Source organism: Hyaena hyaena, unplaced genomic scaffold (assembly GCF_003009895.1).
Source record: "Hyaena hyaena isolate Hyena2069 unplaced genomic scaffold, ASM300989v1 scaffold_57, whole genome shotgun sequence".
Taxonomy (NCBI): Eukaryota; Metazoa; Chordata; class Mammalia; order Carnivora; family Hyaenidae; genus Hyaena; species Hyaena hyaena.
In genome coordinates this window covers 2060225-2083690 of record NW_024080690.1, presented here as the reverse complement: position 1 = coordinate 2083690, position 23466 = coordinate 2060225, and the positions used below count along the sequence as shown (strand labels likewise).

General features: G+C 46.4%; 1 protein-coding gene across 1 annotated transcript in view; it reads right to left on the bottom strand.

Moving 5' to 3' along the window:
• ACOXL (acyl-CoA oxidase like) overlaps positions 1-23466 on the bottom strand; it is a 342588-nt gene that overhangs the window by 218798 nt on the left and 100324 nt on the right. The window contains exon 10 of the mRNA XM_039231678.1: positions 17661-17695. Within this exon, the coding sequence (XP_039087609.1) occupies positions 17661-17695 (35 nt within the window). The remainder of the gene's footprint in view (positions 1-17660; positions 17696-23466) is intronic.

Here is a 23466-nt window from a genome sequence, read left to right as displayed (position 1 = left end):
CAAGTGGCAACCTCACATATGCACATATGCACAAAAAAAGGAAAGCCGGCTGCACTGGACAAAAGAGCAAAGTGTGAAGCCTCTACTGCAAAATCACAAATAGGAAGTAGGAAAAGGAAGAGGGGTTGGGGGCCAGGCAGGTTGTGAACCGGGTTGAGGTTACTGGACCATCCCGTGGCCAAAGAAAGGCTTCCCAAGGATTCCGAAAGCTGCCTCCTCTCTTCCTTACTTGGGGAGACTGAGGGGTGCTGGGGAGACCTAGCATGGTCTGACACGTCAGGAACCTCGGGTGCGACCCTCAGATGCAAAGGGAGCTTCGCACATGCTGGGTTGTCACCAATGCCCAGTGAGCACAGACCAGCACTGTGTACAGGACCGTAGTCTGGTCATCCACGCCTCCTGTTCGCAGAGCACCCTAAAATAAGATTCCACCAGTTGGAGATGGAATCGGGTTTCACCTTTGGCTAAGCCCCCGGGCGTGTGCAGCTTCAGAGGTCAACGGCAGCTGCGTTTCCTCCTCCCTGCTCCCTGGGCGCCTGGTTGGTTTCCCTCCTTCTCCTTCCTCCAGGTGCGCTCCTGCCAGAGCCTGCCCAGAAAGCCTTCCTTTCACAGGGCTCTGATGAATAGATTGTCTGTGTTTTCTTTCGCATTCTTTTTAATGGTCTGGACTGTGTTCCAGAGACCCAGCTGTGCATGTCAAATAAAATGTATTGGGGTCGGATGGATTCTCACATAGCACCGAAATGCACAGCGTGTGAAACAAAGGGCACCCAACCACAACGTGCACATTCTAGAAAGCTCCGCGAAGGACCACGTAACTGCTAAAAAGCCACCTGAACTACACGAGTGTCAAGTCAAATGGCATTATTTCATGTCATTACTCTAGTCTTTCTCTTTTTTTAAACGTTTTTTTTCAACTATAGTTATGCAAAAGACTTTTGTTTTTAATCACTGTGCAAATACTAACATTTTACCAAGCCCAGGCAGATAAAATCAGCTCAGGTTGAGTAGATACTGCACATGGAGCTATAACTGATCCAGCTTTGCAATCTGACCTTTAATTGTCGCGTAGAAATGGAGAACTGCATTTACAGAGATGGTGAATTTATTTTTATGTGATATACCAAGGTACTGCCCCTCGAGAAGCATGTGAACTCTTGTCAAAGGAGCAAATGTTGAAAAACTGAAGGAAAATAAGAAGGTAGGCTTCCTGTTTCATACACACGGAGGAAGAGGGGTCTTTTAAACTTAGCATAAAACAGGTGGCCTCAAGAAACTCAGAAAAGGGTGCGTGGAAATGTACTCCGACTGCCACCGTGATCTTTTAAAGCAATAACATTTGTATTTTGTTCCATAACTAAATGAAATGAGCTAAAGCCATAGGGAAAGTACATGTGTTTACGACCCAGCCCAGAGCTAGCTTGTTGCATCTGACTTTCTGTTCTAGTTAAAAACACCTCTTTCTTCAGCTTGCTGTTGAATATGCCCTCACAGCTGAGGACAGATGTGGCTAGCAATGGCTTGTGAAACAAATGCCAAGCAGCAGACCGCTACCACAGGCTCACACACCTGCAGGTGACATCACCGGGCTCTGTCTTACCCCAGAAATCTATTAACATGCAGAAACAGATGTCATCAAACCAAAACCCACTCTTAGAAAGCATTCACCTCATCCGCCCGAGAGTGGAAATGACAAATGAGATGCCGAACTTCCACTCACCTTCCATGTGTGACTAAGAAGCCAGGGAGTGCCCCCCATCCCCCACCTCAACCGCACAGGACACCTGTTCCCTGGCATCACAAGCATTCCAGATGCAGCCAGAACAAAAGCTCTGGAGAAAACTGCTCTGTGGAGGTCGCATTTTCCTTTGTCTTGGGGAGTTTAGTCTTTGCTCGTTAGCAAAAAATAGTTAACACCAACTCGGGCATTTCTGTTTGGATCTGTAACCAGGCATAAAGAAGGCACTCAATACATGGACAGAGTCATTAAAGAATGATATGTCTGGGATTTATTTTAAAATACTTCAGCAGGAGATGAAGGGCAATATAGAAATAAACTGAAATTGTCAGAATGTTGGTAACTGTAGACATCAGAGATGAGTAATTGGGAATCCATTATAACATTTTGCCTTGTGTTTGAAAATTTTCATATTCAATATGATTTTTAAATACGTAGCAGTATTTCCAGGTGTTTGTCCGACTCCTTCTCCCTTCTCCTTAGTAGTGGAATCCCACGTTTGCTCATATAATTCGCCCTCCTCTAAGGAGCCACTGAGGTTCACTAAGCCAGTCATAGTCATCCCAATTCCCCTTGCTTCGTTTAGCCTTAGGGCTGGACAGATGGTTTATCTGGCCAATGAAAGATGAGGGGAAGTCTCCCAAAGGGCTTCTGGAAAAAGAAAAGCTCTCATGCTGCTACAAAGTGGCATATAGGAAGAGATGGCTCTTCCTCTTTTGCTAAAATCTGTTGTACCTGCATGTGACAGAAAGAACTTCAGCAACCATTTTGTGACCATGAGGGATTCAACCAAAGACAAAACTAATTTGCTGAAGGTTGCAGAGAGGAAAGATCAAAGCAGCCCTGTTCTTGGAGGATGTCACTGAGTTACTGAAATAACCACCCTGAAACTGCCTCACTTCAGGAATCATTAAGTGAGAAAACAACCCACTTACTGTTTAAAACAGTTGAGCCAGGGTTTCCTGTTACTCATAACTAAAGGCATCCGACTTGTTACAAAATAACTGTTCAACGAATGAAGAAAAGAATGGATGAAGACTGATGTGTAGAGAGAATAACCAGTTTTAGCTGCATCATTTGAGTCTTAGTAAAGTCAATAATGTAATCCCAATACAAATTGAGATTTACATTCCATTTCCCCTTAGTACATAGGATCTTCTCTCTTATTTTACAGCACACATTGTATATTTTATTTCTTTGACAGCCAATCAGATACTTCCTGGTATCTTTTCCAGGAAAGTTGCTCTTTGATTTGTTTGGAGCTTTTCCTTAAACAGCACCTCATATTCATCGCTATGCCCAGGTCAGTGGGCTCCCAGTATACTGGAAAGAGCAGGATCTTCATTAAGTGGTTCTGTGGTCTTGAACAAATCCCTCAACCTCCTGAGCATTAACGTCTTCATCTACAAGACGGGATTAGTAATGCCCGTCTTAGGGACTGAAAGAATCAAATGGGGAGCATGCAGTGAATCATCAAAAGCATTGCACAATGTCACTACATCCACATCAAGACAGGTTTTAACGGCCAGGGTAGCTGTTGGCAACTTGCAGAATCACTGTTTTATTCTTCTACCCTTGTTTTCGGTATACGGAAAAAAAAAAAAAAAAAAAGAAACAAAGCTATGAATTTCCCTCCTTATGAGCAGTTTCATCTCCAACACCTGACATTTCTTTTTTTCCTACCTATTTTCATCACAAAGGACATGAAGATCGAGTCACTATAATGTACACCTGAAATTAATAGAATATTGTACGTCAATTATACTTCAACTAAAAAAAATATTCTGGAAATAGATAATGGTGCTGGTGGCACAACCTTGTGAATGTATTAAATGACGCTGAATTGTACACTTTAAAGTAGTTAAAATGGCAGGGCTTCTGGGCTGCTCTGTCGGTTAATCAGTTTGATTTCGGCTCAGGTCACGATCCCAGGGTCGTGGGATTGAGCCCCGTGTCAAATGCTTGGGATTCTCTCTCTCTCCCTCCTCCTCTCTGCCCCTCGCTGACTTGTGCAATGTCTCTGTCTCTCAAAAATAAACATGTGGAAAATTTTTTAATAATTAAAACGATAACGGGGCGCCTGGGTGGCTTCGTCGGTTAAGTGTCCGGCTTTCGCTTAGGTCATGATCTCACAGTTCGTGGGTTCGAGCCCCGCATCGGGCTCTGTGCTGACTACCAGCTCAGAGCCTGGAGCCTGTTTCAAAGTCTGTGGCTCCCTCTCTCTCTGACCCTCCCCTGCTCATGCTCTCTCTCTCTCTCTCTCCTAGAAATAAAAAAAAATAATAATTAAAATGATAAGTTTCACGTGCTTTTTACCACAATAAAGAATAATTTAAAATTTTTATTAAAAAAAAAAGATTCTGAATGGTTTCCTTTCAAAAAATATAGGCCCCTTGGAGTCAGTCAGCTCTCCCAAATGGTAGAGTTTCTTGAACACAGGTTGGTAGCTCCCTCACCACAGCCCCCACCTGGTCTGACCATCAGGTGTGATGGACTGGGGGTAGGGGTGGGCTGAGCAGAGCAGTATCCTTGACCCCCAGCAGTGGGACAAGGACCACTGCCTCCCTCCCCTTATCAAGTGAGGGTATGAAAACTCAGAAAATTCTGGTCACTCCTGGACCCCTTGAGGAGGGCCACCTCTCCCCTGAGGTTGAGTGGGCCCTTTCCAGACCACGGCCACACAGATGGCCCTCTGTGCTTTCTGCCACATTATCACTGCCTAAAGTCTTGTTAACAACTCTTCCATGCATCCACTCAGCTTTTACTTAAGTAAATGCATTTTATTTTTTGTTTTTAGACAGAGAGAGATACAGAGTGCTGGAGCGAGTAGGGGAGGGGCAGAAGGGGGGAGAGAGAGAGAGAGAGAGAGAGAGAGAGAGAATCCCAAGCATAGAGCCCAATGCCTGGCTCGATCTCATGACCCAGGGGACCATGACCTGAGCCAAAATCAAGAACTGGCCGTTCAACCGACTGAGCCACCCTGGCGCCCCTAAGTAGATGTATTTTAAACAGAAATTTTCCATCAGCATTAATTCTCCCTCCCAACCCACATGTGATTGAATTATCTTCCCACCACCAGGCCCTGGCCCCTGCGAGTGACCAGCAAACAAGAACTCCTCCTGAGGCTGGATCAAAGCTGTAAGCCACATGAAATCATCCCCGGGACTCCCAGTGGGATTGGTGACACACTGGGAAAAAGGTCTTCTGCTGGGACTAGGAGACGTGAGTTCAAGTCCCCACATGCACTTGGTGTAAAACCATCATATCATGCCTCCTTCATGAGGGGACAGCAAGTCTCTGGCTGGACAATCACAAACAGCTACAGATGAGAGGGGATCTAGAATTTGTACTGACAATGCTAATCACATCCTCCACCATGCCCATTGCCCATCTCTTCCTCCTCCAGAAGTTGACTCCCGCCCATCCTGTGGAACCTGCAATGGCCACCTGCACACACACACACACACACACACACACACACATATACATACATTCATGCCTCACTACATTGAACACTTCCATTATCACCCTTACCATACAGTTTTCCCACCAGAGTCACCTGATGTAGACGTGGTGTGCTTTCACCTTTATCTACTCATGGTAGATACTCAATAAATACTAGTTGAATGAACAAATGAATGAACTCACATTCAACTAGAATTTTTTTCAATGTCTTGGATTTTATTTGTTTTTCACTTTAAGATTTTATAAAGGGGGAAAGGTGAGAAGAAGACTAGAAATAGGACAGTCAAGGTAGAATAACCAATTACCTTCCAATTACCTGTCACACCTTGTGGATTATCAACAGGGCAGAGCCCTCCCATGTGTCTCCAATGAAAGCCAAACTAGGGACAGAAGAGTACTGGCTCCAGAGAGTGACAAATGAGTCTAACTGTTGATTCTGTACCTCTATAGCATCGCCTAGATAAATCGATTCTGGGTGCTACACCATTAAGGAGAGCCTACATTCTCTCCTGCCCATTAGCATGATTAATTGAAAGCTGGTTTGATTTCTATGTTTAAACAAACAGGCAAACAAAAGAGAAAAAAGAGGTTTCCAGGGGAGTATTTTGTCAACACAAAGCCAACACAGCATGTGAGGCTCTTAATAACAGATTTGATTCAATCTCTGTTGACTGAACATGTGATTGATACTTGCCAGGCCAATGAGATTGAAAGAGGAATAAATACTGTGAGGCCTGGGGCACCTGGGGGACTCAGTCAGTTAAGCCTCCAACTCTTGGTTCTGGCTCAGGTCATGATCTCATGGTTCATGGGTTCAAGCCCAGTATCGGGTTCTGCACTGACAGTGTGGAGTCTGCTTAGGATTCTCTTTCTCTCTCCCTCTCTCTCTCTCTACCTCTCCCATGTGCTTGCTCTCTGGCTCTCACTCTCTCTCTCTCTCTCTCTCTCAAAATAAATACTTAAAAAAATACTGTAGAGGCATTAGGACAGAGTTTCTCCACCTTGGGACTATTCACATTTTGGGCAGGATTATTGTTCATGGTGAGGGGCTATGCTACGTGCACTGCAGGATGGTTAGCGATGTCCCACTGATTGCCAGTAGTACCCTCCCCAAAGCTGGGACAACCAAAAAGATCACCAGATGTCCCTAGGGGACAAAATTCCCCAGTTGAGAACTAACAGTCTAGGAGGAGCCTAAGTAAATAACTGCAAGATGTGCCACCACATAAGAGGCCAACACAGTGGGGAATGTAGACAAGGGAGTAATTCATTCTCTGGGGGTGGGATGCTGGGGACATGCACAGATGCCTACACGTGAGGATATAAATGTGGCTCTAAAACCCCCTTGCCGTCCCCACCTACCGCAAAGTCAAAGGAAGTGGAGGCTGTCTTGTATAACATAACGAGCCACTGTAGAAGCAGTCACATCTACCTTATAAAAGACTCGGGAGTGTAAATTTACATATTTCCTTCTCTATATGGCACTTGTGGCTCTACCAACCTCAGCAGGAAACAAAATCTAAGTGATAAGACACCTCAGGAAAAAGCTATAAAAGCTGCCTCCCATGATTTCTTTCCCATCAGGCCCACAGTGGATGGCAGACATGCCGCCCCCTTCAGGAGACCCCCTCGGGTCCTCTACAGGCCCAGTCCTCTGTGTAGCCAATGTTCCTGATGCATAGATAGTTTGAACCACGTAAGAGGCCAAAATGTCATTTACACAGAAAAAATTACTTACAAATGAGACACCCTGGTGACTGGGAGGAAGTAAATCTAGAACTTTCTGTGGCTAACTTAACAGAGCCTCAAGATTGCATCTTGCCAAGTTAACTGTACGTTAAAACTTGAGAAACACTCCTCAGAAGAGGAGATGTAAAACCTTAAGCCAAGCTTGCAGGGAAAGCCTTAGACAATTGGCCTGAGAACTGGGCCCCCCAACACATGAGGCTGATCAGAGAACTCCCTCTGTCCTCTCCCACTTAAGGAAAACACAACCAGGGTCTTAGTAAACTCTCCTTCCATAAAATGAGTGAAGGCCCATTGCATGTTCACTATAAGTGGCCCGCTGGACTAGGGCATTCTGGCACCAGTCACGGGAATACAGAGAAGGACCCTGCAGGCCCCCCCACCCAGCTTGGCTGTTATAAACTCTAGCCTCGACCGTGGTCTGTGAGCTGGCCTCCCGGGCCCTGGCAGAATGGCAGCTCCCTTCAGCACAATGAGGAGTGTGTTGGTGATCTTCGTCCAGGCTGCTTTCCCTGTCTCCCCTTCGCCCCGGTGCACTGTACCGCCCGTTTACTGGGTGCCTGGGGCCCCGCCCCCTGCCCGGTGCTTAGTGGCAATCAACCAAGTGGGAGTTGGGGTGACACCTGCCACATTTGCCTCGGAAGCCAGGGGGTGGAGTGCAGAGCTGCTTTCTCACTACTCTCTCACTGGTGAGATCTGGAAACAGCTGTACCCCATTCCCCCAGTCTCTGGGGAGAGACCGGCCCGCCGATGAGTTTTCCAGATGGATGAGATGAGCAGTGCCTCCTGGAACGTGACCTCAGGCCCCCACACTGGGGACCTCCGCTCCATGGAGGGGAGCAAGTCAAGCCTGGTGTGTCATCCCAGCACCCCCTACAGGCCCAGTGAACCACAGAATGGAGAACTGGCTCTGGTGGCCCCCTGGAGCCCTTCCAAGGCCTCCACCCCGGCAACAGCCTCGTGAGTGAAGAATAAGGTCAAACCCAATGGCCTCAGGCTGAACTGACCAAGAAGAGAGCCTGGCTAGAGCACCTTTCCATATGAAAAATCCAGTTGACAACAGTTCTGACCACACCTGGCAACTGGTTTCCATGGAAAGCCTTAGAAAGAGGGTGAGTTAAACTTCAGGCGTGTGTTAGTTACACATCCAACAACTCACCTTCACTGAAAACAATCAAGTGGGCAAAACCATGACCAGGCATCCCAAAAACAACATAATTCCATACCCTGAAGCACCTGGACACAGGACTATTTTTTTAATGTTTATTTAAATATTTTGAGAGAGAGCAAGTGAGCGGGGAAGGGGCAGAGAGAGAGAATCCCGACGCAGGGCTTGATTCCACAAACTGCAAAATTATGACATGAGCTGAAATCAAGAGTCAGATGTTTGACCGACGGAGCCACCCAAGTGCCCCTGGACATAGGACTCAGGCAAGGTGGTCTCACACCAGAGTGCCCCAGGCTCTCCCCTGTGTTAGCTCTCTTTAATTCAAGTTCACAGAGGTATACTTCAATTACGGTAAAATTCACCTGTTTCAGGTGTTAGGGTTCTACAAGTTTGGGAAAAAAAACATGTGCCCCCTCCCCAATTCTTCATGACACTTTCTAGTTAACCCCTCCTTGGCCCACTTTCTTCCCTGTAGTTCTCCCTTTTCTAGAATGTCATGCAAATGGAATCATACAGCATATGCACTCTGAAGTCTGGGTTCTTTCACTCAACATGATTCCTTTTATTTGCTGAGTAATATTTCCCTGGGCAGATGGGCCACAGTCTGTTTACCCTCTTATTGTTTTCACTTTCTGGCTATTATGAACAGAACCGCTAAAGGTCTTTGCATAAAGTCTTTGTATGGGCAAATGTTTTCATTTCTCCCATGTCAGTACTCCCTGGGAGTGGGGGCACTGGGTCATATGGTAAGGTTATGTTCAACATTATAAGAAACTTGCAAAGTATCTTCCCAAGTGGCCACACTATTTTGCTTTCCCACCAACAATGTAGAAGAACTATAGTTACTTCACAACTTCTTACTATATTGTCAGGATTTTGTGGGTCTGTGTTTTGTTGTTTTAGGGGGATTTCGGGGCGGAGGGGATGTTTAAGCCATTCTGATATATGTATAATGGTATCTCATTGTGGTCTTAATTTACATTTCCTCAATGACTAACAAGGTCAAGCATCCCTTCATGTGCTTATTTGCCATTTCTTTTCTTTCTCTTTTGCCATCCCATTTGTGTTTCTTCTTCAGTAAAGTATCAGTTCAAGAATTTTTGCCCATTTATTAAATTGTTTTCTTGTTAAAGGGCTGTAAGGGTTCTCTGCACATTCTGAATACAAGTCCTTTATCAGATATGTGTTTTGAAAATATTTTCTCCTGGTTTGTGGCTTGTCTTTTAGTTTCTAGGCAGTGGTTTTCACAGAGCAGATGTTTTTAATTTTGATAAAATCCATTTTACCAACTTTTCCTTTCACAGTTTATGCTCTCTGTGTCCAAGCAGTCTTTGCCTTGCCCAAGGTCACAAAGATTTGCAGCTAGGTTTTCTTCTATAAAGTTTTCACGTTTAGGTTTTACTTTACACACATGACCCACTTTTGTTCATTGTTGTACATGTCGTAAGGTATGGGTTGAGGGCTTGGGGGTTTCTCTTTAAAAGATATCCAATTGTTCTAATACCATTTACATCCTTTCTCCATCGAATTATCTTGGCCCTTCTACTGAAAATCATCTGATGACTTATGTGTGGGTCTGCTTCTAAACTCTTCATTCTATCTATATTTCCTTTCACCAGTACCACACTGTCTTGATTCCTATAGCTTTATAGTAAATCTTGAAATTGGTAGTGTCAGTCTTCCAACTCTTGTGCTTTGGCTAATCTAGGTCTTTTGCCTTTATCCATACATTTTTAATTAGCTTGTCATTTTTTGAATTAGCTTATCATTCTGCAAAATATTTATATTTATGTTTCTATGTTTTAACTGGGGTTTCGTCAAATCTCTGGATCAATTTAAGTTAGGTGCCTTATCCTTTTAAAAGTAAGGGAGTGAGCGATGGTCATCCCTCAGAGATGTCATAGAAGAAAGACTGACCAGTTCCTTCCAAACTCACCCACACAGAATGGCTTTGCCAAATGGCCTTGACTGTAAGGGCTGGGTTGTGGAATTCAAGCGTTCTGAGGTGGAGGGGCATGTGTGAGGGGGGCAGGAATGTAGTGTGTCTCTCCAACCTGCTCCCTGATACAGGAAGGAAAAGAAAGGCACAAAGTTGAGGTCAGCCCTGAGCCCTAACAACAGAAAGGAGCATGGTTGCTTGACAAATTTTTGAAAATGAGGTGACATCTTTTCCACCCCAGGGGCCATTAGAGGATGAGTAGTAGTTCACTAATGCAGAAGAGAAGAGAGGAGTTAATTCCTCAAAGGAAATAGTAAGAGCAAGGGGTGGAGTAGGCAGGAAGCTCAGAAGTGCAAAATTTGAGGAGACAGGGTTGGAGATGAAGTCTGGGGTCAGAATTCTGTTTCCTTAGCATGGAACCCATGGGAGCTTTTGAGTGGGAAGGGCATAATCAGATCTGTGTTTGAGAAAGATCCTCTAACTGGCAGGCAAAATATACCCCCAGAGATCACCCTGGGGGTACGGCAACAGACATGTGATGAGCAGGTGTGACTGGGGAAATGGCTGAGAGTCTGGACCAGAATGTCTTTGGAAAACAAGGCCACCAAATGAGGTTGAAGGGGACGGGAGAGGCACAGGAAGACACATCTATCTACCCCACCCCCACCCCACGATGCCCCCAGACCCTGAAAAGCATCCACCACTCTCCAGGCACTTCCACAGCCCCAGGCCAAGCTCTGCCATGAGAGCACATGTGTGGCCTTGAAGGACCTCACTGAGTAAGAACATATAATTCAGAAACTGTGTGAGTATTCACATTCTGCTTTTTAGGGGCAATACTTTGTGTTAAGGTTATCTTAAAAACGCAACCTTCCACAAGATGGCTTTGCTTTTAAGATTGTACTACTGGGGTTGGATACATTTCTTGGCAACCTCATGTATGAATCTGGTCGGGGCCTCACTGTGAAGTCTGAAAAACAGACAGATGGAGCAGTCGGCCAGAAAGCTCCAGTGACAGAAACAACTATTCCCTGGAAGGGGAAAAAAGGGCAGAAAGGCATCTTTGTTTATTTTTACAAAATGTGGAGAACAACAGTGTCCCCCAGCTGTCTCCACAAGATCAAACCAGCTCCAAATGGGAGATGCTAGGTATTTGCCAACACTTGGAATCAAAGTCCAGTAGGCCTGATGGCCCTGTTTCTTGTCTTTTCCTCCCTTTGTATTTCAAGATGACAATTTCATTTGTTCATTGATGTAGCCTGTCCATTCAATAAGCATTCTGATTCATCTGTGAACTTCAAACTCCACTTCTAATCTAAATCAGAACACAGAAGTACATGACCATGTACTTGCTAGGCCCTCTGGCTCGTTCAAAGCAAACACTCGAAGGCGGTCTCAGAATGAGATTTAATCACGAGGTCTGCATTTTCAGTGTAAGGTCATGCCCTCCAAAGGCCAACACAGGGGCTGTCAAACTGTCAATTTGTCTGGGGCTGATCGCACACAAGCTCCCCAGTGCTCCCGCCCCTTCGTCACCCCTTAGGGAACACCAAAGCCTTTTAGGGGGTTGGCACCTGTAACTCCAGAATTAGGGTTAGGGCACAGGCCTGAACAGGGTACCAAATCCGGCCTTTGTTAGAGCCTGTAAGAAACTGATAGAAAGAGTCCGTTGTGGGAAAGAAACATCTTTAGGCTTCATTGAAAAGCCAAACCTCTGAGAACTTCCATTTAACTATAACAGAGCCAAGTGGAATTTTTGCTTCCGTCCCAATTTACTCAATAAAGACAATCAACAGAAAGAAAACACAACTCTGCCGGGAGCTAGTTCACCGCTCGCCCACCCTGCTTCCATGGTCTATTCTTAGAAACATGGCCATGTGCAAAAATGCCACGCTGTTAGTTACATGGCCTGTCCGTCGTATCAGAGAAACGAGAGCTAGAGGCGAGATGCTCACTTTGAAGCCGCTTTGTCTTTGCCCAGGAGCTCCCGCCGGGAGGAAGCAGGCTTCGGGCTGCTGCACTGTGACAGGCGGGAAGAGCATCTAAACTCTCTTTCAAACTTATAGAGAAAGAAAAAAACAAAACACCCACACAGTGGGGAACAATTTCCCCACTGTGTGGGTGGTGGGGCCCCAAGAGCTGTTATCTGCAAAGGGCACTTCTGGGGGTTACCCAGCTGTCACCACCGTGTGGATTCCACTCGAAAACCTCAAGCCAAGCAGTGGGGAATGAACATCAAGAGACAATTTTCCACTCTGTGAAAACGCCTTGACTTTACAAAAATAAATTAAAACGCCATGAGGATAAATGAAATATGTACAGAAGCTGTTGTTAAATGCACAGTCGGTCACGGTAGAGGCTCCTCCTTGCCTGTATATCTGTCCCATCAGAATATGACTGTGTCATTCTCTACTTCCTGACCCCTCAGCACCTGACCCCACATGACGTCTCGCACACACACATACCCACACCCACACGCTCTCCCAGACCATACCGCCCGGTGTGGAATTACCGGTCTAGCAAGAGTTGGAGGCTGAACCAGCACGTCTGAGGTCAGGAGTGGGAGCAGTTGGGGTGTGCATGTGTTAGTACGGAAATCGGGGGAAAGGACATTCTAACACTGCTCGCCCTAACAAGGGAGATTTGATGGCCGAAGCCAAAACGCAGATGCGTTAAAACAAAACCGGGCATCCCTCGGGCCTTATGCCCCTCTTTTGCCACACAAGGGACCCCTGCTCCAGGCTGCCCCATGTGTCCATGGCAGCCTAAGAGGCACAGCCTGCCCACCAAGTTTACAGGATTTAGTGATTCCTCCTCTCCTCTGCACACTCACGTCCAGCCCACTCCTGAAGGAGCCCGTCTTCCAGATTACAGCAGTCTGAAGCCCCACCCACCACCTCCCTTCCCTCCGTCACACCCCCGTCCACCGCAGGAGCCTATCACAGTCCGCTCTTGGCCCTGCCCCTCCCTCAGACTTTGGGAGACAGACCTGGTGATGAGAACCTCAAGTCCCAAACCTTGCTTCCAGAAGCATCCTGATGCACATGAAGAGGACCCAGGAAGCTCTCGATCCCAGCATCTGGTCCTGGGTAAACAACTGTGAGCCTTTGCAGTGGACCCAGACCTACATACATGTAGGATACACTACTACTTTAAAAAGTAATCGACAGAAGAACAGTACGGCGATTCCTCAAAAATACCTTAAAAGACAATTACCATCTGTTCCAGCAATTACACTTCTGGGTATTTAACCCAAAAGATGTGAAAACAAGGTTTCAAAGAGATTTGTGTACACTCGTGTATATAGCAGCATCATTAACAATAGCCCAGAGGAAGAAACACCCCAAATATCTACTGATAGATAATTGTGTGTGTGCGTGCACACACGTGCACGCGTGCGCGCGCGCGCACACACACACACACACACACACACACACACACACACACAAGAATTTTACTCAGCCTTAAAAAGGAAGGAAATCTGACACATGCTACAACATGGATGAGCCCTGAGGACATTCTGCTAAGTGAAAGAAGCCAGACGCTGGATGATGATGCCACTTACATGAGGTTCCTACACTAGTCAAACTCAGTGACAGAAAGTAGAAGGGGGGGTTACCAAGGACTGGAGGCAGGGCGGGAGAGGATGAGGAGTTAGTGTTCAATGAGTGTAGAGTTTTAGTTTGGGAAGATTAAAAAGTTCTAGAGATGGATGAAGTGATAGTTGCACAAGAATGTGAATATACTTAATTTCACTGAACTGTACATTTTTTAACCTTTGTTTAAGGATTGAAATAGTAAATTTTATGTTAGGTATATTTTACCAAAAAGGGAAAAAAAAGCAATCAACAAAAGGATCAAAGCCTCAATTAATTTAAATAAGCTAGCAGGATTTTTTTTTTAAAGAGGACACCTAACCAGAAACCCATACCCTTCATCCTCTTCCTCTCCTCTGAGGATAGAAGTGGGTGACAGGCAGCAGAGGGACAGAAGAGCTACCATCGGGCAACCCAATGACATGCAGGCTTCTGAGAGGAAAGGCTAATTCCTCCTGTGCCCACTGACCCCAGAGACAGGACAAAGAAGGTGGGGTGAAGGAAGGTGGTACAGAGAGTGACCTGCAAACGGCTCTTCACGACACCTTATTAAGAGTCATTGGTTCCTGCAGAGGATACCTAGTGGCTCAGTCAGTTCAGTTAAGCGTCTGACTTCAGCTCAGGTCATGATCTCACCACTCATGAGTTCAAGTCCCGCATCAGGCTCTGTGCTGACAGCTCAGAGCCTGGAGCCTGCTTCAGATTCTGTCTCCCTCTCTCTCTCTGCCCCTCCCCTGCTCACGCTCTCTCTCTCTCCTTCAAAATAAATAAACATTTAAAAAAATTTTAAGAGTCCTTGGTTCCTGGAGACTGGGGGCTTCCCAGAAGATGGTTTCTTTCCCACCACAGATTTACAGACACTGTTGTGCTTCCTGGAACTTTTCCATAACAATTCCTTACATTTCAGAAATCATTTCTGGAAAGTACAACCTCTGATAATGCTTTCTGAATTTCCAACTGCATCTGAGATGTTGGTACATGGACAGGTCAAATGCTCCTCAGTAACCTCATCTAGGCTTGGGTGAATGGGACATGTGAATAGGGCATTTACACCTGTCACAGTCTCACCCCAAAAAAGTCTCCACAGTGTCCCTGTATTTATGCTCAGGAACTTGCATTCTCAGCCTGCAGCACACTTGTCTGAGCCCACTGAGTCTACCTTCCATGAGGATGGTTTAAGATTCGCTTCCTCTAAGAAGCCGTCTTTCATTTACCTCCTCCTATAAAATGTGTGTCTATCCTTAAGTCTTCTTCTCACACACTCATTGTGTTTCCCCGGCTCATAAGTGCCCTATTGCCAGGACAGTGTCTTAAATTTCCTTTTGCAAGGGCTTTAAATAAGTACCCTCTCATTCAGCTGGGCTCTGCAGCAGACACCATTTTCCCAAAACGGCCACATGAAGATGTTCCCCCTTCTCATGCCCTTGTTACAATAAGACCAACCCTCCTTCCACTGCAAGGTGGGGTGACTGCTTCCTCCCTCTGAATGCCAGCAGGGGGCTGTGACCGCCCCAACAGAATAAGGTGGAAGTGATGCTACGTGACTTCCCAGGCTGGATGACAGAAAGGAGACAGCTTCTACCTGGCTCTCCCTTTCCAGGATGCTCACTCAGAGAGAGCCACTACCATGCTGTGAGGAAGCCCAAATGAGCCCACGTGGAGTCCACACGGACACCCGTGTGGAGAGGAACAGATAGACACAGAAATGAATGAGCCTTCAGATGCCTCTGTCCTCCGCCCTGAGCCCTCCAGCGGAGGGCTCCAGAAGCAGAGTCAAGCCATCTTTCACCGTCTTTCCAAACCCGTCTCACAGAGCGCTGCCAGCATGAACACTGGTAGCTCAGTGACCTCAGGCGGCCACGGGAACGGGCTTTCCATAAATGTGCCATGGGATGAGTGATTCCAAAGCTCTTTCTTCTCTAAAATGGACTTCTCTCACCTGCCCCAGCCTCATTCTTTCCTTCTCCACAACGGAACCCCTTTCCTTAGCTCCTGTAGGACCACGGCTCAGGGTGCCCACGTCTCTATTCAGCTGCATAACCACTGTCTACTAACCACACTTCTTCCGCCAGACTGGGCTGCTTTAGGGAAGGGGGAACCAAAGGGAGAGGTCATTCGTAATCCAAGCAAAGCGCTTCCTCCCAGAGAGCACCCCCTGCTGCCAACCCCACAGGAAAGCTGGCATATCTAAATCGCTACCCAATCAAGGGTAAGAAGACATTTTCCCTTCCCAAATGAAGAAGATGTTCAGCTCAGACGACAGTCTCCACCTTCTGTATGGTGTTGGGAACCATACAGAAGGATGCCAGGGGCCCGCCATGGCCCCGGGCAGGCCATCCAGGAATCTTTTCCACGAAACAGGCCTGGGCCCTCTGATAAGCATGGGGACAAAGGCACCATCCAACTGGGGGACCTCCATCAGGTCTCTCCTGCTCTGCTATCTTACCTGATTCCCTGATTCAAAAAGGTTGATAGTTGGCAAAAGTCCCTCAGGCTCACAAAGTATTAAAAAGAAAGATATTTTTTGGTCAGGTTCCATATAGATCTGAGCCTCTGCACAAGTTAGAACTCTCCACAGAGCCACAGAGTAATCCTTACCACTGCAGGAATGAGCACATGGTTGCTCTCCTGACTAGAGCAAGACCTTAGCTTTCTTAAGGAGGCCCCTTTAGCTCTCATGCAGAAAACAGTCTTGATAAGCAGGACTCGAATATGAGGAAGGTTCCACCAAAGGAAAAGAATGGAAAGGGCAGGGGCACTCGGGTGGCTCAGTCGGTTAAGCGTCCGACTTCGGCTCAGGTCATGATCTCACGTTTTGTGGGTTCGAGCCCCACATTGGGCTCTGTGCTGACAGCTAATTCAGAGCCTGGAGCCTGGAGCCTGTCTTCGGATCCTCTGTCTCCCTCTCTCTCTGCCCCTCCCCTGCTCACACTACCACGTGCTCGCTCGCTCTCTTTCTCTATCAAAAACAAATAAGCACTTATTAAAAAAAATAATGGAAAGGGAAAATTCCCCACCACCCTCACACACACCAAAAGGTAATCATGAACTTCTCTGTAGCAGCTTTCCTCAAGAGTATCCAGAAACATCTTTCTCCGCACACACGCACTCCTAGTTCCAAGAGGTTCTAACCCAGTCCTGCCTTCTTCCTGCTCTACCCCTCATGGTGCACCAACAGCTTTTCACACTTCTGCGATTGCCCACTGTGTTGATCAAGCCACAGTTAACTGCAAACAAGTATATACAACCTGTAACAAGCATATTTAGAAGGCGATCTCCTTTGCAGTAACTATGGCTTGTTTGTGGAGAGTTGGCCAGGTGTCCTGAGCTGACCTGAGGGTGGCACTTTGAGGAGGCTATGAGCACAGTGTGTGCAAGGGCAGGAGGGACACTGCTTATTATTACCCTTCCACTGAGACTGGATCTTTAACAAACTCAACATCTTACTACATTTTGATGTGCATGAGGGGATGCATGTACTTGGATACTAGTACAAGATACCAATGTTTTTCATAAATATGATGCACTTGAGAAAAAGGCAGAAATCATGAAACAAGACCCAAAAAAAAGTCACTTTTAGCCATTCTCAGATATACTTAAGACAAGGGGGTGGGGCATGGAAGGGACAGGGGCTTCACTCAGCTTTCCGTTTCCAGCCTCACCGCTCATGCGGGACATCCCTGATTTCTGCTCTTACCCCTAGACAGAATACACGACCCAGAAATCACTCACGTCCCTGCCCCAGAGCAATACATTTTTTGTTTTAAAAGAAATGTGCTACCTGCCACCACCTTTAAGTAAAAGCTCTATTCCTCCAAATAGAGGAATATTCCTCCAAATAGTAGCCCTCACCAATGAAGCAACTGGAACAATTCAAATTGCTGTGAACTGATATTATAGGTAGAGGAGCCGTCAAAATTTAGCTCAAAAACCCACAGATTTGATTAAACCCAAAGCTATAAACCAGGAAGGGTATCTCTCAAGAGGAAAAAAAAAATTTAACTTTACCTGTGGCTATAGCGAATGGCTATCGTCAACCCAAGCTGTAATTAAAAAAAGAGAAAAATACATATTAAATAATATGAAGAGATTGCTAGGTTCATAAGAAAATTAACTTAAGATGGTCCATTACTTTTTAAACATTTCCTAAAATCTCCTACTGCTTATGTTTCATAAATACCACCTTTTAATGATAGATCTTTAGTTTCAACGTCATTCTTAAAGACTAGTCAGATTTTGAAAGGGTCTTAGAGACACCCAAAATATTTCATTGTGAATTAGACATGTGTCTCTCATCTGTCTTGTCTGGAAAGACCTTTCATAACAGAGACTTTTTGTTGGTGGTTTGCTTTTCTTTTTCCTTCCATTTTCTTTAAAATTTAATTTTTTAAATTTTTTCATTGAGGTATAATTGACAAATAAATTGTATATATTTAATATTTACAGTGATGATTTGATATGCATCCACATTGTGAAATTATTACCATATGTTATCCCATTAATTAACACATCCATCACTTCACATAAATGCCTTGTTTTCCCTTTTGTTGGTGAGATAGAAAATTTCAAGTACACAATACACTACTGTTAACCGTAGTCACCATGTGGTGCATTAACTCTCCAGAGCTTATTCATCTTACAACTAAAAGTTTATACCCTCTGACCAACATCGCCCCACCCCCAACCCCTGGCAACCACCATTCTACTCTCTGTATGAGCAAAACAGGGCTCTTTCAGCTCTGAGACAAAGCCGTCAAAGGACGGGATTCAGAGTGTGGCTGATTCTGAGGTTTGCCATATCCCGGTCCTGGGAAGAGCTCCTTCCCTACTCGCACTTGCCCCAGGGGTGCCGAGCAGAGTCCAGGCCATGAAGAGGACTGGCCACCCGGGCCAGAGTCTGGCTGGCAGGATCGGCACAACCTTCATACTGCACAACCTTCACACATAAGCTCAAGGCCGACAAGGTGCGCCTCTAAGGGCAGCAAAGAGATTGAGCCTGCTGTACGTGAGTGAACTCAAGAGAGAGTGTACACAGTCGCTGCACATAGCAACAAGTAGAGGCCAAGGTGGCACTGTGATTTCCTGTTCACTCTGGGGATGTCATGGAATGCTCTCAAGCATGAGATGGGGTCAAATCATATGGCATGGGCCTCAGCTAGCTCACGGGTTCCAGAAGGGTCAGGCCATATGAGTTCAACTGCTGACTACATGGGCATCACGTTATATAAACTCTCAGAGCCACCGTGTCTGCCTCTATATAATGGGCAAAGAATTATTTTCTCACGCAAGGATGGAGCAATTTTTCTACTTTTGTGTTTGTATCTGTGTGCACACATGTGTGTGTGTGCTGCCGGATAGGTAGGAAAAAGTCTATAAATAGTAACTACCACTACTGCCACTATATATAGGCGGTGCCTCATTTATGAAAATGTTTTCATTTCCCAAAATTTAATTTTTAAGCTAGCTTTTGGAACTTGGAAAGTATTTCATTATGTGAAAATGATGATGAGCCTCAAGCATGCCTATAAAAGTCTTGACAGTCCACTTGTGGCTGCACTAGTTTAAGAAACCACAGCAGCTAAAAATCCAAGTATTATCTATAATATCATTTCTGCCCACAAAGTCTGCCTACATCGAACCTTAACATCCCCAAACTGATCACTGCCAGTTTCCCTGACATTAGCCCCAGTGGCGGTGGGCAACAGTGGGCAGGGTGGGGGGGGGGGAAGGAAGGGGGGTCACTTACGTGGGCTCTCTGGGATGCTACCAGATGACCCAAGGGTCCACGGGCAGTGGGAGGGCAGAAGGGGTAAGGAAGAAGCAAGGAGATGGAGAGTTAGGAGAAGTAAAACCACTGAGATGAATATAATATGTCAACCATACTCAATTAGAATTCTTTTTTAAAAAGGAAAGAAAGCCCAACACCTGTCCAGCTTGACACACTGCAGAATACCCCCAGCTACTGTTTGCACAGCTCCGCTCCGGAATGATCCGGCCATGTGTCATCATCAGTGCACATGCCAAATGCAGAACTGACAGCGGCGGGCCATTAGGGCTCAGGGAAGATAGGCTTCCTTTTACAAAAAGATCACCTAAAAGTGAGGGTGTGAAATATATAGCATCCAGCCGATTCCGTATCACACAAACCAGGAGGGTGTTTTGTTTGTTTGTTTCTTTGTTTTTTTTGAGATTTAAGTGGACCAGAAGAAGAGGCCTCAGGGACAATCAAGAATTTAAAGAACAAGGAGGAAATTATTTAAGGAAGAAAATAAAAACAGAAACGACAGCCCAAAGGTCAGGATGAGCAATTTGCAGATTTCCCATGTCGCGTAACTTTACATTTCCTGGAGTTAAAAAGCTCTGGCTTACAGTTAGGCTTATTAGAAGATAATTTCACCAACTGAATGTGTTGATAAGCTTTAGAGTTCTGCTTCATTGGTGGCTTTTCCACAGTTGAAAGATACGCCTATTGCTGGAGCAGGGAGAGAAAATGGGCGTGGGAGGGACAACGAGAATTTAAAAAGCAGAGGAAGTTGTTCAGTGGTAGCCGTGCTGGTTAAAAGGGGCTGGGAGATCAATCCTGCACAGAGATGAATTTCAATTAAGCACTTTTATTTGCCTTTTCCTGACTTCTCAAATATGTTTTCGTTGTCATTCTACAAAGGACGTCTTTGTGAAGGAAGAAAAGTGCAAATCATGGAACCACACAGAACAGCTGCGGCACGTCTCGCAGGCCAGGTAACAACATGCTAGGGATCAGATGATCCAAACCCCTGTACAGGCCCCGGAGCTGCATGGGTCGTCCCCAGTCCACGTGGCACATTGGGACAGAGCATCACACAGCCGTCCTGGAAACACGGTGTACGCTCCACACAGACGCACTGGATCCAATTAGGCAGCCCTGCCCAGATGCTGCAACACTGTAGAAAATTCCATGTAGAGCTTGCCATGAAGCCCAGGTGGGAACATGAGTTCAGAGGACAGTCTTTCTGTCCACTCCTCCACCCTCCTACATATTATCTGACCCCAGAGAAGGCAGGGAAGGTAGAAAATTCCCCGAGGTTTCTGTACCATAGCAAATACCAACGGCAACTTGTAATCTACTGAGAGATGGGGCAGAGATAGTCTTCCGTCCTGGCATTAGGAACCCCCATGGGCCAGTCAGCCTCTATAAACCCTCGCCCTGCTAAGAAGCATCAGCAACTCAGAACTGCGTTAACCAAGTCTCACCACTGCTTCTGTCTGCACAGACACACATGCATCCACGTGCAGGTGCACACTTTGTGCCCAATTTACACATGCATGTATGCATACATGCACGCTCAGACCCAAGTCACACGTGTGTGCGTGCACACTTATGCCTGCATACATGCCCACAGTCACACATATGCATGCACGTGTACACCACTCGTGTGTGCACATATACCAACAAGCATGTGTTCGTAAGTGCACACATGCACACGCATGCTTACACAATACCCAGAGGCAGACATATGTGTGCACTGGCACGCATGCACATTCACACATCCATATAGACAGGCACTTCCCCACGTGCACAGAGACACTTTGGCACTCAGAGAGGCCCAGAGAGCCCCCTGAGACAAAGCGAGGCCTCAGACAATTGACCCTTTTGTGGCTGGTCTCAGCAGGAAGCCAGAGGAGAGAGAGGAGGGAGGCCTAGGGGTTGGCCCCCTGACCCCAGCCCAGCCAGGGCTGAGGCCCAGGGATGCGGAGGTCAGCTGGAGTTTTGTGCCCGCTGCCCTCCCAGGGGAACAGCCCCCCAGGACATGCTGTAAAGTATTGCCAGAATGCACTTACCACACTCCTACTCAGGGTACTTCTTTTTCGACTTACACAATTTGTTAGAAACAAAATTAAATCACACTTTAATGGCGAGGAAAGAGTAATTCAACATTTTTCAAAATCTCTATCAGCTACAAAAACCCCTCTCCTGCTGCTTCGGCCTAAAACTGCTCCTTTTTTGGAACAGCTGACTAAGGCAGCTGTTTTGTATCAAGTCTGAGGGTTTTCTGTATGACCCAGGGAGCTCAGACAACAGGCAGACCTTGCTGCATTAAAGAGTAATCCGAGAATAATTTGCCATAAAACCCCCCGACGTGCGCCAGCTGTAGCCGGATACGCCCTATAAAGCACCATGTAGACTGCATGGATCTTGTAAAATAATCATAATAATTTTAGAAAACACAGTTTTTAAACACCTTTAAAATTTTTTCTAAGGAGAGGAATGGGTGACACTTGGCGGAGCGCTTCCCTTACGTGGGCTTCCCTCCCTGTCCGTGAGCTGTCGTGAAGTGTCTCTTCCTAATGCCCGCTTGCCCAGGGGTTGCCTGTGTGGTTGGGAACCCCCTCCTTACAGGTCCCCTGTGTTTCGTGTTTATGATGGGCTGTCACACACACGAGACAGCCGGGGGCAGGGGCGGGTGAGGAGGAAGAGTCCGTTAAATGCCAGCCCCAAAGTGGCCCGGCAGGTGAGTGGTGGTGCTCCAAGTCTGGGCCCAGAACCTTCTAGATGGGGTGATGTGCTGGCAGGCGCTCTGACCAGGAGCCATGCCCTTTCACAGGCCCGAAGCTAGCACTCCCCAGTCCTCAAGAAAAGCCGGAAACCAGGGGCTAGAGTGTGAAGACGCCCACATTTTAAACCGATTTGAATATTTTTCGAATACTGTGTGAGCCAAACAAAACATGTCAGTGGAATTTGGCCAGGGGGCCACCAGGTCTCCAACCTCACTTTACACCTCTCCACACCGCCAAGCCTCTCCTTGGGTTTTCAAATTTTAAAATCTGAGTGTGTTTGCGACAAATCTAGACATAGCTTTCGCGTCATGCATGACTCTTCTTTCCCTTTCCTCTAATTATGTGAAGCTTTTTCTTTAGTTTCCTTTTATTTATTTTTTTTAATTTCAACGGTCCAAAGATTTATACCATCACAAAACAAATTCAGAAAGAAAAGCCTGTTGTTTATTTTCGTCCTGCACTTTTCAGCTATTCCTCTCCCTTTTATGCGAAACATGGGAAAGGAGCCTGAAGGAGAGAAGAAGAGGCACGGTGTAGACAGAAGCCTGCACAAACCCAGCCCGCAGGTGCAGACACCAGGAAGCCAGCGGCGGAAGAAAGTGATCCACCGAGTGGGCCTTTAACCCCTTCCCTGCTGTCCTTCCAGCACTGTTCTCCCCGGACAAGAACAGACCCCACGCTCCCCACCCGGCACCCTCCAGGGCTGCTCCTCCCCGAGGCATCACCCTAGATATTCCCGCCCTCCCCCCCATGCCTGACTCTCAAACCCTTGCCACACGTGCCACAGCTCACTAGTCTGCGGCCTTGGCATCCATCTAAGGCTTTCTTAGGCGCTTGCTACTTCCTCTGAAAAATTAACCATGCTGGATGAACAGATGCTTACGGTCAGTAGCAGTGAGCTTTGTGGTCAAGCTCCCTGACACTTCTTGCCGTTTCCTCAATGTCAAATGGGGATTGTTTTAGACAGATTGACTTAAACCTCAGAGGTGTGGACCAGCAAGTATCCACGCCTCCTGGGAACTTGTGAGAAATGCAAACGTTTTGGCCCTAATGCTACTGAATCAGGAACTCTGGGGTGTTTTAGCCATTCATCCATGGTCGGGGCGGGGGGGGGGGGGGGGGGGGGGGTGGTGGTTTAGAACCATTGAATGAGATGATGTATGGAAAGAAGGTAGCATTGTGCTGGGCATGGGTGACTCTTACTAATGGAAATTAACACTGAACGAGTATTGAAATGTAGGCAGTGGTTGTTTAACCAACCAAAGAAAACAGGTTGTTT